Source organism: Phragmites australis, chromosome 21 (genome assembly GCF_958298935.1).
Source record: "Phragmites australis chromosome 21, lpPhrAust1.1, whole genome shotgun sequence".
NCBI classification, from domain to species: Eukaryota; Viridiplantae; Streptophyta; class Magnoliopsida; order Poales; family Poaceae; genus Phragmites; species Phragmites australis.
In genome coordinates, this window is record NC_084941.1 from 24,040,224 (window position 1) to 24,058,449 (window position 18,226).

At 43.8% G+C, this 18,226-nt stretch overlaps 1 protein-coding gene and 1 pseudogene across 1 annotated transcript; both read left to right on the plus strand.

The window, feature by feature from the left end:
- Positions 1-236: 236 nt before the first annotated feature.
- Positions 237-3,584, plus strand: LOC133903074 (cysteine-rich receptor-like protein kinase 10). Its single transcript, XM_062344427.1, has 7 exons — positions 237-1,178; positions 1,311-1,421; positions 1,553-1,734; positions 1,994-2,204; positions 2,376-2,616; positions 2,714-2,864; positions 2,949-3,584. Exons 1-7 carry the CDS (start codon positions 368-370, stop codon positions 3,249-3,251), a joined length of 2,010 nt encoding a protein of 669 aa, XP_062200411.1. The 5' UTR covers positions 237-367; the 3' UTR covers positions 3,252-3,584.
- Positions 3,585-9,892: 6,308 nt separating this feature from the next.
- LOC133903264 (acyl transferase 1-like) lies at positions 9,893-11,826 on the plus strand (annotated as a pseudogene).
- Positions 11,827-18,226: the final 6,400 nt, after the last annotated feature.

The following is an 18,226-nucleotide window of genomic DNA, read 5'->3' on the forward strand; positions in this document are numbered from 1 at the left end:
TTTAAATTAATGGGCTGATTGCACTATAGGCTAATATGGATTAGCCTCGAACTGATAGCTAACGATGGAGCTGTCGACGAATAGGTGACGCCAGCAGTGAGCTATATATTCTATTCCTGCCGGCCGGGACCTGCAAATTGGTGACCAAGTGAATAAATATTCAAGAAGAAATTGGTGACGCCGTGTTTGATGGTTTCAAAGTACGGTATTGACTGACTGAGTGACTTGTGAAAGGAACTGAATATATACATTTTTCTTTTCCTTTCTTTTCTTTTCTTTTTCCAAGTGATGGATAGTGACCTGGAACAAAACAACAAGCAAGCATGCAAGGAACTAGGCCAGGCGAATCGTGCCGTGGTTAGCGGCCATGGCGGGCGTCCTTCTCATCATCATTGGCGTCCTCCTCATGGCGCCGTCGGCAGCGGCAACGGCGGCGGTCTGCGGCAACGGCAGCAATTACACGGCCAACGGCACCTACCAGTCTAACCTTGCCTTCCTCGCCGCCACCCTCCCAATCAACGCCTCCTCCTCCCCGCAGCTCTTTGCCACCGCCACCGCCGGCCAAGCCCCCAACATGGTGTACGCGCTCGCGCTCTGCCGCGGCGACATCACCAACGTCACCGCGTGCAGCGCCTGCGTCGCCGACTCGTTCCAGTACGCGCAGCAGATGTGCCCCTTCCACAAGGGCGCCGCCGTCTACTACGACGACTGCCTCCTCGGCTTCTCCGGCAACAACATCCTCGCCCCGTCCAATAATATTACACAAGATAACAGCACCCTCTTCCAGTATTGGAACCAGCAGACCATCGCCGGCGACCCCGCCCTGGTGACAGCCGACGTCCGCGAGCTGCTGACGCAGACGGCCCAGGAGGCGGCCGGCACGGCGAGGCGGTTCGCCACCACGTTCATGGACGCCTCCAGCAGCGCCATCCCGACGCTCTACTCCCTGGCGCAGTGCACGCCGGACCTGTCCGCCGCCGACTGCCTCGCGTGCCTCCAGCGGATCATCGGCTTGGTCAACGCCACCACGTCGGTGCGCGTGGGAGGACGGATCCTGCTGCTGCGGTGCAACATCAGGTTCGAGGCGTTTATGTTCTACTACGGCCAACCCATGAAGCGGATCACGCCATCATCCATCGCTCCGGCACCTCCCGTCCCGGCTCCGACGACAAACAAGAGTATGTAGTGATGATCATGTTCAAGCTAATAATTTTCATTTACCAAACAATACTGTTAAAAGATTACTAGCTAGCTACGTGCTGATGATCAGACGCTTAATTATTGACATGCGTGTTTAATTAATTATCTAGGACTTGGGAGCAGGCCCTGGGTGATTACCTTGTTTGTAGCACCTCCTCTAGCGGTAGTAGCATTCTGCTTCATCTTTTACTGTCGTTGGCGAAGAAGAAGGTACAGAAAAGGTGGGTAATTAGTTCCTGAAATATTGTACTTGATGTTAATTCCAGTTATATATATAAACAGTATGTTCATCAGATATAATCCGCTTATTAAAGAGATCGATATGATTGCACCAATTCTCAATATTATTCAGGTAAAGTGAGATTAGGAGAAAAGCGTACTAACAACTTGCAAGGAGGAGATGAACTAGATTGGGAAATGGAAGCAGAGCTCTCCGAGTTTTCGGTTTTCGACTTTCATCAGATAGTGGAGGCTACAAGCAACTTCTCCGAAGAAAACAAACTTGGGGAAGGTGGATTTGGCCCTGTATATAAGGTAAATATGCAATACATACCTGTCAAATTTCATCATACACTCTTATGAAACTAGTAATACTAGCATCTCCTACGATAGCCTCATCATAGTATACATGCGTACGATAAGGAAGAGGAAGATTGATCCAAAGTGGGATATATTTTCTTTTACTCGCTACCTGGGAACTGTAGGAATTAACTTGTGCATCATGAAGCAACCTGATTATATTGCGGCAAAATACCATTGAAGAACTTTGAATAGTTTTTTTTTTCTTTCACAGGGCCAGTTTCCTGAGGGAACGGAGATAGCAGTTAAGAGACTTGCTTCACATTCAGGACAAGGTTTCGTAGAGTTCAAAAATGAGGTACAGCTCATAGCAAAACTCCAGCACAGCAATTTGGTTAGGCTCTTGGGATGTTGCTCTCAAGGAGAGGAGAAAATATTGGTCTATGAATACTTGCCCAACAAAAGCTTGGACTTCTTTATCTTCGGTATGTATTTGCGTTTCTAATTTAGGTTAGATATTGTTTATCATATTAATGTTTCAAAATGAATGAAAACTTTCTCATTATATTTTTTCTAGCAGCCATCTGAGTATAGTTCACTACCTCGATAATTGAGGTGTCTTTTTCCTGTTATACTGACATTTAATTGATGTGCAGATGAAACTAGAAAAGCTTTACTCGATTGGAATAAACGTCTAGCAATAATAGAAGGAATTGCAGAAGGACTTCTTTATCTACATAAGCACTCCCGGTTGCGTGTCATACATCGAGATCTTAAACCAAGCAACATTCTCTTGGACAACGAAATGAATCCTAAAATCTCAGACTTCGGGCTAGCAAAAATATTTAGCTCAAATAACATAGAAGGAACCACTACAACAAGAGTGGTTGGTACATAGTAAGTTTCATGTCAATAAATCCACCAATGGACATTTATATTTCAAGTCAATCATATATACACAATAATTTTTGGCGTATATTATATATCATTTTAGTGGCTACATGGCTCCTGAGTACGCTTCAGGGGGACTCTTCTCGATCAAATCCGATGTCTTCAGCTTTGGCGTTATTATTCTTGAGATACTGAGCGGAAAACGGAATTCTGGTAGCCATCAGTGTGGAGATTTCATCAATCTCCTTGGATATGTGAGTTTATAGACACAAACTTAGCAGTTATTTCGTTTATTTGCTATCCAACCTTGCTAAATTCTGTGGTGAAACTGCAAATAGGCATGGCAGTTATGGGACGAGGGAAGATGGACTGAACTCGTTGATGCATCCTTGGTTCCCAAGAGTTACTCGACAGAAATGACGAGGTGCATTAACATTGCATTGTTGTGTGTACAAGAGAATGCAGCTGATCGACCGACCATGTTAGATGCTGTTGCAATGCTTAGCAGCAAGACTAAGATCCTGGAAGAGCCGAAGCACCCACCATATTTCAATTTAAGGGTAGGAAATGAAGAAGCATCAACTGCTACTAAGTCGTGCAGTATTAATGATATGGCCATATCTGTCACAGCTCGTAGATAGTTTTTGTTTGTGTCATGTATTTTGTGAAGTGCGAGAACCGAGAAATAGCTCGGTAGGTAGAACCTTCAGTTGAGAAGCCGTCAAACTGAGCTCGAACCCGAATGCTCGCAGGTCGTGTGAGAATATATTCCTTAAAGGATTATGTACTCCTCTCACTCAATCCCTTGGTCGAGTTTTTCTTATAGTGCATAAGTTTAAGTGGTATAGTGTGCATAATTTTTTCTATTTATCATAATTGAAATGTATTTTGGGCAGCTTTTTCTCTTGAGGAAACAGTAGGGAAACCCTACTGGATTATATATTTATAGATTGTGATATGCAAGTTGTTTACAAGGGTGGACGTCGCTAATCAAAAGTATAGTTCTGATTGTACCAATTTTCAAACGACAGTACTTTGGTGCCAAAGGTTGTTTTGATTCTCTTAACAAGCTTTCTCAGAAATATGGCAACCTTATAGAAGTGATACACTCTGTTCTCTGAAATGCAAGCTTTTCTTTCTTTTCCTTTACTCTGGACGACCTTCAAGATGAAAGTTTGACAATTAAATTTAACATGTTAGTAAGTGGTTGTTAATACTATGGACATGTTTTTGTTAATGAATACAACCATATACTTTTTGTGCACGTTCTAAATATTTGGAAAATTTAATATATAAGCCATTACAACTACTATGATGACCATGGATGGATTGAGAAGCAGAGGATGCTGCTTCCTATTGTGCTAGCAGGCCTTGAACTCAACATCGTGGCACTACCAGCCCATGGGCCGTATCAATCTAGGCTTGGAGTGGGCTTTGCAACGGGTTCATAACTCGCGTTGTATTTCGGCTTCACAGCCCAAGATAGAAGATGCCCTATTTCAAGTTTCTTGATTAAGGTTTGATTCTAATTTAATTATAACACTCATCAAAACGATTGGTGTATTAAATCTAATATAACGCGACATCTGTAATTTAATATTTGTGTACTAAATCTAAGACTTCGAGTTCATTAGGCAAATTATACCATAATTACCGATTCAAACCATGTATAACTTGACATGGAAAACGTGCCCCCAAGTGATTTTGGGCCAAGGAGGATTATTTCTCAGAATTCCTGTTCTGCGTGTGAGCGCTTACAGCCAACTCGCGCACGGCACGGACAGCTTCCCTTTCTCCCTTTTTTTTTTTTGCGTTGGCTTGAGTCTTTGATCCCTCTTTCACGTGGTAGGGCCACACAATCAACTTTGCCCTTCGCACTTCGCACACGGCTCCCCAGACCAGCAATTTGAAAAACTTTTGACTACAAACTTTTTTTTTTTTTGGAAAAGGGTCGGATTTATATTAAGTTGGAAGCACCATACATCCCATTTTACATACAGACCCCTGACAAGAACAGCAAATACAAAGAAGTAAACTGAGGGCCTCCTCGTCATCTTCTTCCTCTGCCACCGACATCGACCATCGCTGCCCTGCACGAGTGCACGACGCAGACCATCAACATCGAAGCGCAGCCCTCCAACCGACCTTGATGGCGGGTCCTAAACCTTGGAAACATCGCAAGAGCCGTCGTCTCGAACCACAGCCGAGATGCCTTTGACCTAGTGATCGAACATCAGCGGCCACATCACCGGATCGGCTGAGGAAAACTCCATTGGCGCCACCACCCTCGACCACAAGCAGGATGGAGACCCAGACCAACAGGCTGCCATCATCGGCTTGAATCTCGGAACACAAGACCACATCCAACCAAACCAAAAAGGGGATCAAAGATATCCCCTCATTTGGAACACGCACACACGAACATACCTCATGCAGCTCTCCTTGGAGATCTCGCCGGAGATGGCGCCATCACCGAAGAGAGCTCGGAGAAACAAAATGTGAGGAACCGTCCAAATATTATTCTAATTAATCATTGAGTTGATCATTTATATAATCACGACCGCAATGATTAATCAGAATATCATCTCAGTAGTCTCAGCATGTGTTTTGTACCTACGATCAGAACACACGTCTATCCAACATATATCATCACAACAAAGCTTAATAAAGAGTGAGTAATTAAATTATATTACAAATCTTTAAGAATTTACACATTCTTATAATTTACAACAAAAGAGAGCTAAGCAACTAAGGGAGCACATTCACCTCCTAGCCAAAAGAAAAACTACATAGCGGAAGATAATATCTAATACGAAGGTACTGGCAAGACTTAATCCATAATAGGTATATATAAATAACCCGATTTCAAAGAGAATGCATTTGAGGTAATAGCAAGGAACCAGCCACATGGTTAAGTAAATTCATATGCGAAAGCACTTTTTGATATAAAGGTGTGAGCATTTACACTTAACTACATATACCTTTTTACCCTGTAATTCTCAACATAAACATATATGTAACTGAAACTATCATAAACATATCCGTAACAGAACCATCTCAACCACAACCCAACATAACATACAACATCATCCCACATTTGTGACTCTACGACTGCTACAAATTGACAGAAGTATGTTTATGACCGAGAGCGCGGCAATTCGAATTGTTCTTACACCCTACAGGAGGTACTTCTTTACCCACATGACTCGAGGACCATTCGATTTGCGTGAGGACACAGGTCCACACAAGTGGGTACTCGTGTCAATCTTTCCCAAGTAAGCTCCGACCGATTGGGACATACAGCTCTAGGTGCGGGGGTCATCTAGAACTACTCTCAGAGCAAACTAGATACACCTACAAGTCTATTATGCTCACGACACCTAAGATGTTCAAGACAAAGGATCACATCTACACGAGATATTCGGCTTCTCTTACCATTATATCAACACGTGGTAAGTACGAAAAGTGCTAGAGCCAACTGCAACAACAGTCGGTGCTTAACCGATGCAAACGGTCTATGGCATCCAGACTCCTCTCCTAACCTACCCCTAGCACCGCCCACATCTCGTCTCATTCTCACAACTCATCCAACCAACTTCATCAACCCAATATTGTTATCATTGAAAGTAATTAATTCCTATCCTCGCGAACGATGAATCATTCCATCGCTCGACTTCTACCGAGGACTTATGCATTTCAAAGCATCACAAATAGCTTTTAGGTCAAACAACATCATGTTCAACTCAGGTGACAAGGATATGGATCATCAATAATTCAAGGCAGAAGAATTAATACATCAACATAGGTTCTACCTACCAAAACCCGACTTGATTTCCTAACATGCATAACTTACATAAGCATAATTTATAAAGTTGTACAATACGTGATCCAAAGTAATATATAGAGTATGCTTAGATGTTTGCCTTGCTGCTCCAGCACTTGCCTGATACTGCCTGCGCAGCACTCATAGAACTTCGGTGGTTTGGTGTCGCCTTCACTCACTTGGACCATTGGTGCGACACTCTCTTAATAAATCATGAATGCATTACATAAACAAGTGAACGACGAAAAAGTGTGCATATGATGCATGCTTGAACAACAATAAAGCGCAGTGTTTCGAAAACATTTGCAAAAGATTGACAAACGACTCAGGTTAGAAAAGGTTTGAACCTCGGATAAGCTAACCTAAGTTCATAAGGCATTAAGCAGCTGGCGGTCAGACCAGCGTTATGGTGGCGGTCAGACCATCGGCGTGTAGAGAGTTTTGGCGCTGGCGGTCAGACCGACGGTATGTCGGCAGTTAGACCGGCCCTAGTGGCGGTCAGACCGTGAAACTCTGCTGGCAGCACCTTTCGAAGGTCACCGGCAAAAGTTCCGGCTATGCCTTTGACTATGAAGGGTACCGAAACGCTCTATGGGACTAGTGGAGTGCTCCTAGGGTGATTTAGACGATATTCACCGAGCTAAACTCAAAATACCTCATAGGTAAGCTCTAAGCTAGGGTTGAACTTGGGTTTAAACGAAATGAGGACCGATTAGAGCTTGAGAACAGTGGGGAAATGGTAGGTGATGCCTCATCTTAGTGTATGGAAGCTTTCTATTAGAGGGGTTCACTTCGGGGAAGCTCTGATTTGGAGATCGGGCTTCGAGGTAGTGTGGGGGCTTGAGGTGGATGAACGCACGTAAAAACTCCTCTGGTGAAGAGGAGGAAGGGGATGAGCTCGGGGAAGTCCTCGATGAGCTTGGGGAAGTCTCCTACGTCGATCTCCGATCGTCGAACGTGTCGAACGGATCTCTCCTTCTCTCTAGGGCTTGAGTGAGGGAGAGAGTGTGAGAGAGAAATGGAAGAGAGAGAGAGAGAGAGAGAGAGAAATGGAAGAGAGAGAGAGAGAGAGAGAGAGAGAGAGAGAGAGAGAGAGAGAGGTGGTCGATGGCCTTAAGGGAGCCTCTGTGCTCTGGCGGTCAGACCGCGAGAGGTCCCGATCAGACCACGAAAAGCCCACGTGGCTGCCCTTGGCGGTCAGACCGCAGGAGATCCCAGTCAGACCGCGAGAACGGTCTTTTTCCTTTTTCTATTCTTCTTCTTCTCCAAAGTATTTAGGGCTTTCCTAAAGAGCTCTAAACCCCATTCTAAGTACTTTTGAAACACATTTGAAACTTGATTTAATAAATAAACACATGAAAACAATTGCCATGATGACTATGCATGTAATTACGTAATTAACGTTTTGGGATGCGACACAAAAACCACCATGGAGTCGTCGCTGACGGCTCCACCGGGAAAACAAACTTAACCTATGAAAACTACAACCTACCAACTACAAACTAAGCTACAACCTACGCCAGGCGTCAATCAGCCGGAGAGGTCGCCGGAGGAGGGGAGCGGGAAGATCAATGCCCGATACGAAAGTCACCCCTTTTTTCGCATGTTTGTACTGTAGATGGGGAACGGGAGGTTTCCAGACTCTCGACTTATTGACTACAAACTTTTGATCTGATTCTTTTTTTAAAACTTGTTTGTTGAAAATTTGAGTGATTTTTTACTGAAATTTTAGTTGAAAAACTTTTGCTAAAAAATTGAATTGAAACTTTTTGTAAAAAGGCTTCCAGAAACTTTTTTTTCTGAAAACTTTAGTACAAACTTTTGATCTGATTCTTTTTTGTAAAACTTTTTGTTGAAATGTTTTGAGCGAATTTTTTTACTGAAAATTTAGGTGGCAAACTTTTGCTAAAAAAATTGAGTCGAAACTTTTGGATTCAGAAAAGGCTTCCAGATTTGGGTTTCTTTTTTGGAAAACTTTGAGTACAAACTTTTGGTCTCTAATTTTTGTGCTCATCTTTTTCTAATCAGAAGAGAGATGAACTGATGAAGGGAGGGAGGTGCATGCCGTGTCCGATTTGTGCTTTCCTGATTTGAGCGGGGGACAACCATCGAACTTTCCTAATCTATGCTTGTCCGATCGTGCGCAAGCGGCCTTGCTAGCACGCGCTAACTAGCAGGGTCCATTATTTCTGCACCAACGTTTTGCAATTGTTCATGTTCTAGTATGGCTTGTACCTATGAATTTTTTTAGACTTTTGTAGGTGTACAATTGAAACTTTTCACGGACCGACAAATTTATATAAAAATAAAATAATAGACAAAAGGGGAGGGAAGGAACTAGTCCACCAAAACTTTTCATGGAAAGAAAGAAAGAACAAAGAAAGTTCCTAGTTTGGGTGTTGATGAGGAAAATCCATATTTGTTTGTTGCCAACATAAAGTTTCTTTTTTCAAACTTCCCACAAAAACGTATTCCTTTAATTGCTGCTCGAAAAAGGGGTAGGTTACTATTGAAGCTATAGCCTGTACAAATTCAGGCAACCGAGTAGTGCTGTTACTAAAACTCTCCTAACTGTTACTCTATCTAGAATTTACGCAACAAAACGGTAGCATGGTTCAAACAAGGTACAAAAGGTATACACACCCAAATAATGCTGCACCAAGTGGATGGCTACCACCTTTTTTACCTTTCAGGTCCCTCTTTCAATCTTTTTGTTTTATGAACTCGATGGGTTTCTCTCTCTATATATACAACACTAACCGGTTAAATCTTATGTATATCTAACAAGTAAGCAGTAAATTAAGTAGAACACAAATTAGGTATTAATTCATGAATGGTTGTCATTGCTATTAAATCTTCAGTTACTAAACCATTGTACAACACTAGCCGGTTAAATCTTAGGTATATCTAACAAGTTAGCAGTAAATTAAGTAGAACACAAATTGTGTATTCATTCATGGATGATTGTAATTGCTGCTAAATCTTGCTTGTCGGTTACTAAGACATTGTACAACACTAGCCGGTTAAATCTTAGGTATATCAAACAAGTAAGCAATAAATTAAGTAGAACACAAATTGTGTATTCATTCATAGATGGTTATAATTGATGCTAAATCTTGCTTCGTCGGTTACTAAGCCCTGGATATACACATCAAAATAGAATGACAAATTGACAACTACCTCGTTGTTGCTGGTACGAAATCTCCTACTAACTGTTAACTGTTACTACATCCAGAATATAAACAGCAAAAATTAACTAAAACGGTAGAACCAACCCCCCCCCCCCAAAAGGTAAAACGGTAGCACAAAAGAAGGAAGAAACGGTACACCCATCATACTTGTGACAATTCATTCAGATGCCTCTGTTTGTGTTTCGAATTGCGTGGCTATATATACCCTTGCTATTGCACAACACTAGCATTATCTATAGCTAGCTCAATATCATATATAACAACCGCCATGGTGACCTTCAAGGCACACCGGAGCGACCCGAGCTAGTGGTGTCGGCATCGCGGACGCCTCAAGAGAGCAAGGCCCTCTCCGACGTCGATAACCAGAGCGTGTTGCAGTATTATGCCACCGTGGTCGAGTTCTTCCGCCCCTGTGACGCTGTCGAGATGCTGGTGGTCGACACGGCCACGGCCATCAAGGCAGCCCTGGCTAAGGCTCTGGTGTACTACTGCCCATCGGTCAGCCGCCTTCGGGAGGTCACCCAAGGGAAGCTGGTGGTGGAGTGCACCGGAGAAGGGTTGGTGTTTGTGAAGGCACATGCTGATGCGCGGCTGGATGAACTTGGTGAGCCGTTGGTGCAGGGTCGGTCTTGAGATTTCGGTGGCTCGGGGTGAAATTAAAAATGGGTCTTATTAACTTGAAATATAAAAAAATTAATATATATAAATTGTAAAGATAATATTCGGTGCATTAAAAAATTATTTCTAATAAACACTTAAAGTATATAAAAATGCTCACCTCAAACACTTTCAAGAGATTATTTTAAATAATTTCTTCTAATATTTGTAGATCATCTTAAAGAAATCTTACCAATTATCACGTGAAACTCGCAAGAATTTGTATCCCCACCCCGTCAATTAATTGATGGTTTACTCGCAAGAAATATTCAAGATTTTTTTTTTCTTTTCAGCAGCGGAGCAGCCTGCAGCCTAGCAGGTAGCAGCACGCGGGGCTGGGTGATTCTGCGCCATGGATTTCGGCAGCAACCGAGCAACGAGATTGTCTTCATCTCTTCGACTGCGGGGCGACGCCGCGAACTGGAGGAGAAGCAGAAGCTCGACCGCTCGATGCGACCTGAAGGAGACGAGGAGCTCATCTGTGACGACATCGGTGATGCCAAAGACGTCGTTGGCAAGCCACTCGTCTTCATGCAGGTAAGCAAACTTAGCTTAAATCTTTCAACTACAAAACTATACATAAATCATCTTTCAATAATTCACGCTGATTTATTGTGCAGGTGACGAGTCTCAAGTGCGGCGGATTTGTTATCGGTGTCAGTATGGCCGATGCTTTCGGCGTCATCCAGTTCCTGAAAGCTGTAACTGATCTCGCACGCGGCGACGAGCACCCGGCCGTTCTGCCCGTGTGGGGGAGAGAGCTTCTGATGGCGCGTGCCCCGCCCAGCTTCACGAACCTGCCCTTCGTGGCTTCGTCCCGCGCGGTGAAACCGTCCAGCCGATGGCCATGGACAAGATGACGAGCGACTACTTCCTCTTCGGCCCGAGCTGAGAGCCTGAGAGAGATCACCGCTCTTCGAAGCCAAGTGGAGGAGCCGGCCACGGCATTCGAGCTCATCACGGCTGCCATGTGGATGTGCCGAACAGGAGCTATAGCTGCTCTTGGGTGCGGCAGCCGGCGAGCATCCCTGCTGATCACCATGAATGTCCGTGGGAAGGCGAAGTTTACCCCGCCGCTCCAGCAAGGGTTCTACGGCAACGCGTTCGTCTTCGTGGAGGCGGCCGCTGGGGAGCTGCGCGGGACGAGCTCGCTTGGCGACACGGTGGAGCTCGTCCGGCAGGCCAAGCGCGACATGACGGAGGATTACGTGAGATCGATGGTGGATCTCTTCGCCGCTGGCGGGGCGGCGCCGCACGCGCAGGGATGGACGTACGTGGTGTCGGATACCAGGCGTATCGGGGAGGACGCGCTGGACTTGGGGTGGGTGGAGCGAGTAGGCGGCGGCGTGCCGATTGCCGGCGACGACGATGCGACCAAGCTAGTGAGCTACCTGATGAGCTGCAAGAATGCAGACGGTGAGGACTGTGTGGTGGCGTCCATGTATGTACTTGCCGGAGCCGGCGATGGAGAGCTTCAGAGAGCAGATCGCCGTGTTATTTGAAAGAGATTGTGTTTTGGAGAATGGCAACATGCCTTTCCATTGATCAATGGCCGGTATATATACACGGCAGGGTACAAGATAAAGATTTACATGGCGACAGATTACAATGATCCTAATCTATCTGATCAGCATCCATACAACAGATTTACAGCTGTGTACAAATATCAATCGCATGCAGGTAATCCGGAGGGGAGCAGGACCTGCGATGCTTGCCGGATTTGCACCAGAGGCGCAGGACTAAAAACCAGCATGCATGAAAGATGGCAACGTGTCGTGTTATGTGTGATTTCGTTTTCGATCGTTCCGGAAATAAATTAGTGATGCTTATTGCAAGTTAATTTGCAACTATTGGGGGCTATTAGCTCTGTCATGTTCCAAAAGTTAAACGCTGGCTATATCGTAAGGAGAGCAGGAGCGTCAAAGAGAAATTTAATAAGACTAACAAAGACTATAGATACTTCAAAGTACTCCTGTAACATATTAGCTTCATCATGTTGTTTACCATTACATGAGAAACTAGACGAATATATATCCCGTGCAATTGCATGTACTTCAAAGTACTCCTGTAACCAGAGGCGGACCGGCGGCGAGACACCTCCTCCCCTCCTCCCATTGAGTTTCTCCGTTCAGATCAAGCTTTGGCAACCGGCCATGGCGTTCTGTTCGTGCAGACCTGCAGGGAGACGATGGAAGGGAGGGCACAAGAAAAATAAGTTACGAAGGGGTATGGGTCGCACACACAACACAATAGCCCATATCAGTATATTATCCCTTCAACCCAACGCAAATGGCACAGGCTCAAGCCACATTCAAGCATTCAACCCTTGTCCGTTCCCCACCGGCCACCGTTCCATAACCTAGGGATATCATAACAACTTTGTCCGTTCCCCTGTGAGCAGTGAGCAGGCAGTGGATGGACTGCCGCCACTGCCGAGCGCTCCCTAGCTCCAAATTAGCACCCTGCGCCGCTGCCCTCTACCGGAGTGGAGCAAGACCAACAATCCAGCATGGTGGGAGGAGGCGGAGGAGCTAAACCTAGCGTCGGGCGTGGGCGCTATGTAGCAGAAACCGGCGCAAGTCACGGGTGCACCATTCTCATCGTGACAGGTGCGTATTCATCTCCCTGTTCTTGACTTCTTGTGCTGTGAATTTTGTTTCTTGCACTATACTGCTCATTTCTTGAGTGCTCAAATTTGTCACTGATCGGTACCAATAATAGCGCCGGGCATGGAGGGAGGCTGAAACCAGCCATCTGGAAGTGCCAGACCTACCCCGCCAAGCAAGAAGTGCTACAAAATGCTAGGTATATTCAGTATTTCAGTTATTCATTGTGGTTTGATTCCTTAGAAAATGGGTAGACAAATGTGGGCAAGTAGTTTGAATATTGATTAGTCAACAAAAATTAAATGATTTTGTATATTTGAAGTCCTTCTTTAGTAGCAATTTGCCGAGTGGCTCGGGTCCAAGTACCCGTGAAAGTGGGAATGCTTTTGAATCTGAAGAAGGGCAAGGGGAGGTGGGTGACTTGGGACTAGGACTGGGAGATTCAGCACCTGAAGTTGTAGATTCTGTGACACAAGTTGTTGTTGAAGATGCACTATTGCCAAATTTCCCATCACAGGATGTTGAAGATATTAAGGTTTTCAACTCAGATGTCCATCTTGTTTCTAATCCAGGACTTCATATTCAAATTGAGGGATTCCATCCAAACATTAGAGATGATGTTAAGAGGGCTTATTTGTTGAAGGACCCGACATAACCTTTTGGTCATGATTTTCCTCTCAAGTTATGTAACAGTAGGGCATTTTTAGAAAGTTGGTTAAGGCAAAATGATTGGCTAGAGTACAATATGGCAAAGGATGTGGCATATTATTTCTATTGCTTTCTTTTTAAGCAAGAACCCTTATAGCAACAATTTGGTCATGATGCTTTCACCAAAGTAGGGTATAGGAATTGAAAGAACGCTTATCATGGACTTCCTCTTCATGTTGGTGGGCCAACAAGTTGTCACAATAGAGCAAGGATAGCATGTGAAGATTTTAAGAATCAAAGGGCAAGTATCGCACATAGGGTTGAGACTAATAGTGTTGATGCTAAAATGAAATATGAAGTTCGTGTGACAACTTCTTTAGATGTTGCAAGCTTTCTCATTGCGCAAGCTCATCCATTTCATGGACATGATGAATCTCCCTCTTCCTTAAATAGAGGGAATTTCTTAGAGATGCTTGAGTGGCGCAAAAAAAAAGGAATGAGGGTGTAAGGGTTGCATTTGAGGAGTTGTGTCCATTAAATGCACAAATGACTTCTCGCAAGATTCAAAAGGATCTTACTAAAAGTTGTGCGATAGAGATTACGAAAGTGATAAAGGAAGAGATGGTGATAAATATTTCTCAGTTCTAATTGATGAATCTCGTGATATCTCAATAGCATAGCAGATGGCTGTGATTGTGAGGTTAGTTATTATTTATTTATGCATTCTATTAATTATTTGGGTCTTGCAAGTTGCAAGTTAGTCACCTAATTGCATCATGTGTCTTGTAGGTTTGTGAACAATAAAGGAATGGTTGTGGAAAGGTTTTTGAGTCTCAAACATGTGGAGGATACAACATCAAATGCACTAAAGAAAGCTTTGCTTGAGGTGCTTGTTGACTATGGTTTATCTGCTGCTAAACTTCGAGAGCAAGGATATGATAGAGCTTCAAATATGAGAGGTAAATTTAATGGTTAACAAATTCGTGATGAGAACCCTTATGCTTTCTATGTTTGTTGCTTTGCTCGTCAGTTACAATTGGTCATTGTTTTCCGTTACAACTTGTTGTTCATCTTTCTCTGATTTCTTCAACTATGTGAGTTTGATTGTTACTAGTGCTAGTTCATCTTGTCGAAGGAAAGATAAATTAATTTCACATAATTGTGATACCATTTTTCAAAAGTTGGATAGTGGTAAGATTTTTTTAAGAAAGGGGAAGAATCGAAGAACAAACTTGGTTAGACCTGGTGATACAAGATGGGGTTCTTATTTCAGAATATTACTCCGTATTGAGTCAATGTGGGATTCTGTGGTCAGAGTGTTGTCCATGATTCATGGGGATGAGCGTAATCCTGGTCAAGCCACTGGTTTGGTACACAAAATGGAGAGATTTTCCTTTGTTTTAAATATGAAGTTGATGTTGCAAGTTCTTCGCATTACAAATGAGTTATCTCTCTTATTGCAAAGAAAGGATTAAAATATTGTTCGGACTATGTCATTACTTGTTGATGTCAAAACACGTTTGGTCACCTTTCAAAATGAAGGTTGGAAGCCGTTATTTAAAGAAGTCAAATCATTTTGTGTTGCCAAAAAAATTGCGCTGCCAAATATGAATAAGTCCATACCAAGATGGGGTCGCTCAAGCCTTGATGGAGACTTGATAACTCAAGAGCATCATTATCGTGTTGATACTTTCTTTGCTACTCTTGATGCTATTATCACGGAGATGGATCATCGTTTTAATGAGGTATCATCAGAGTTACTTGTTTACTTATCTTGTCTTCATCCAAGAGACTTGTTCTCTAAGTTTGATATTGATAAGATTGTTCGTCTGACGGAGATCTATGATCATAATTTCTCAATTGTTGAGTGTTCACTTATAAGGGATCAACTTGGGACCTTCATTCTTCACATGCGAAGAGTTGATGATTTCAAAGCTTGTCGTGATCTTGGAAGCTTGGCATGAAATTGATAGAAACTGAAAAACATCTTGCTTTTCCTCTAGTCTATCGCATCATAGAGTTAGCATTGCTCCTTCCAATAGCAACGACATCAGTTGAAAGATCTTTCTTGGTTATGAATATAATCAAGATAGATTTGCGCAATAGGATGTCCGATGAATGGCTCAATGACTTGATTTTGTGCTACATTGAGAAGGTTATTTTTAGAGAACTTGATTCGGATAAAATTAAGAAGACATTTCAAGTTATGAAAGATCAGAAAATGAGCTTGCCTAAACCTCCTAAAAGACCTAGACATTCTTAGTGTTTTAGGAGTGGTATGTCTTCTCATAATATTCACTATATTTTGCAATATATGATCACTTAATTATCACTCACTAATTGATTAATTTTTGAAATTGACAGGTTTGTACTATATCTTTTGATGTATGTTAATTTATATGGTGTAAGAATCGTTGTTTACTCGTTATATGAGAGGTACCATCTTGATTCTTCTTCCATACCATTTATGTTCTATTTTGATGTTGCTCCGATTTAAATATGGTATGCGTGTGTGGTTTATTTTTTTATTGGCTAAATTTCCTGTGCAGCTCCGCCCTACCTGTATTTCTGGGTTGGGTCCGCCACTGCCTGTAACATACTAGCTTCATCATGTTGTTTACCATTACATGAGAAACTAGGCTAATATATATCCCGCGTAATTGCACATGCTAGTGCTTATATATCTTCATATATCTGAAAATGTGTTTCAACATGGAGTACGTGGAGGATCGATTACACGCAAAATATACAATCAAAGGTGAATGATTGTGGAAGCTTAATTCAAATTTTAATTCACCCTTTAAAAATATTTAATTTAATCAGAAAATTAGTTCGGGACAAATGCTATCACGTTACTAAAAATGATGTACAGAAAAATCCAACCGTCCGATTGCCCTCAATTTTTTTTCCTATAGAACTAGACAACTATGCGAAAATATTCAAATAAGAATCAAGTCAATCAGATCTTTGGATCTAGGGTTATGAATTTCACAATTAGATTGTGACAGATGGTGACGAAAATAGATTAAACAATAATTATGAAATTCAACCAACTAAATTTTTTAGAACTTCACCTTCACCTGGATTCTCTAGGATGATTTTGGATGGATCAAACTAAGACAAATTGTGACGCCATGAACTTCACCTATATGGCACAATCACCCCTGACCTCTGCGAGATCATCATGGAGAATAGTGTCACCACGCGCGCTGTCTGGCAAGCGCTCGAGGGATAATTCATCGACAACTGGGAGACACACGCGCTACACCTCAATGCCGAGTTCAGCACCTTCATCCAGGGTGACCTCACCATCTTGGACTACTGTCATCGCCTGAAGAGCATGGCCGATGCTCTAGGCGCCCTCGGCAAGCTTGTCCCTGACCGCACTCTTGTCCTCGCCATCTTATGAGGGTTGAACGAGAAGTTCGCGTACATGTCAGCTCTCCTCAAGCGGCGGGAACCATTCCCGACGTTCCTCAATGTTCATTTTGACCTCCTTCCCGAGGAACTCGAGATGGCGTCGTGCCCTTCCCAGCCGTCGATGACTATCCTCCTTGCCACCACCCCCTCTAGTGCAAAGAGGGACGCCCAGCCTGCTAGCAACCAGGCTACCACCTTGGGCAACCGCTCCATGATGCCTCCTTTCGTGACGCATGGTGGCACTAACTCCTCTGGTGGGTCAAGCAGCGCCAACCATCGACGATGCCGCAATAATGGGGGTGGCAATGGTAACGGGGGCAGCAAATTCGGCACCACTAACATTCCATCCGGGTGGCCTTCCTTCTACAACCCATGGACATGCACCATCCAAATGTGGCCCAAACCACAGCATAGCGCCAGTGCCAGCCCCCCTGGGAGCCAACGCACCGCAATCCTATGGTGGTGCGGCCAAGCCCCAACCATGGTGGCATACCCGCTGCTGGCAATGACGACGCCCACCTACTACTCGCTGTCACCACAAGTTCCTCCGCCGGTGGTCGCTCCTCCCACCTAGACTCCCATGTCTGGACCTGGGACCTAGGACCTGGGACCAGATGTCTCTGGCAAATGTGTTCAACACTATGATGCTAACGCCACCGCCGACCATGGACTGGTACATGGACTGTGGGGCTTCCTCGCACATGACTTCCGACGTCGGTAACTTGTCATCCTCCTTCCCGCCTAAGTCTTTTACCCCTTCATCAATCGTTGTAATGTGCAAGGCGGTTTCCCGATTTGGTCGCAAAAACCACGGGAGGATGGAGTGCATGTGGTATCATCATGAATCTTGCGTCGAGGCGAGGTTAAATCATGAAGGCGCCACGGCCATCTGATGGGAGAAAAAATTGGACGAAACTACCCCCGTGGTAAGTGGGAGTGTATTGTAAGTGAATGGCAGTTTAGGGACATGATTGCTTAAGAGTTAAGCAAGCCCCCTTGACCTATAAATAGAGTGGTATGGCTGGCAGAAACACTAGAGCTTTTGAGAGTTTTGAGAGCCTTCTACTTGTGTTGTGTGGGAAGGGGGAGAGAGGGGTGCTTAGCCTATGTTTAGGTGAGAGCTTTTGTGAGAAAAACACTTTGTAATATACCAAAAGAGGGCATTCCTCTGAGCTTAATGAAGAGAGTGTTTTTACATATGCTTGAGTTCATCTCCTTCTAGTCTCTTGCTTTTGGATCTCTCATTTTCGTGCATATTTTTGGTTTTTCCT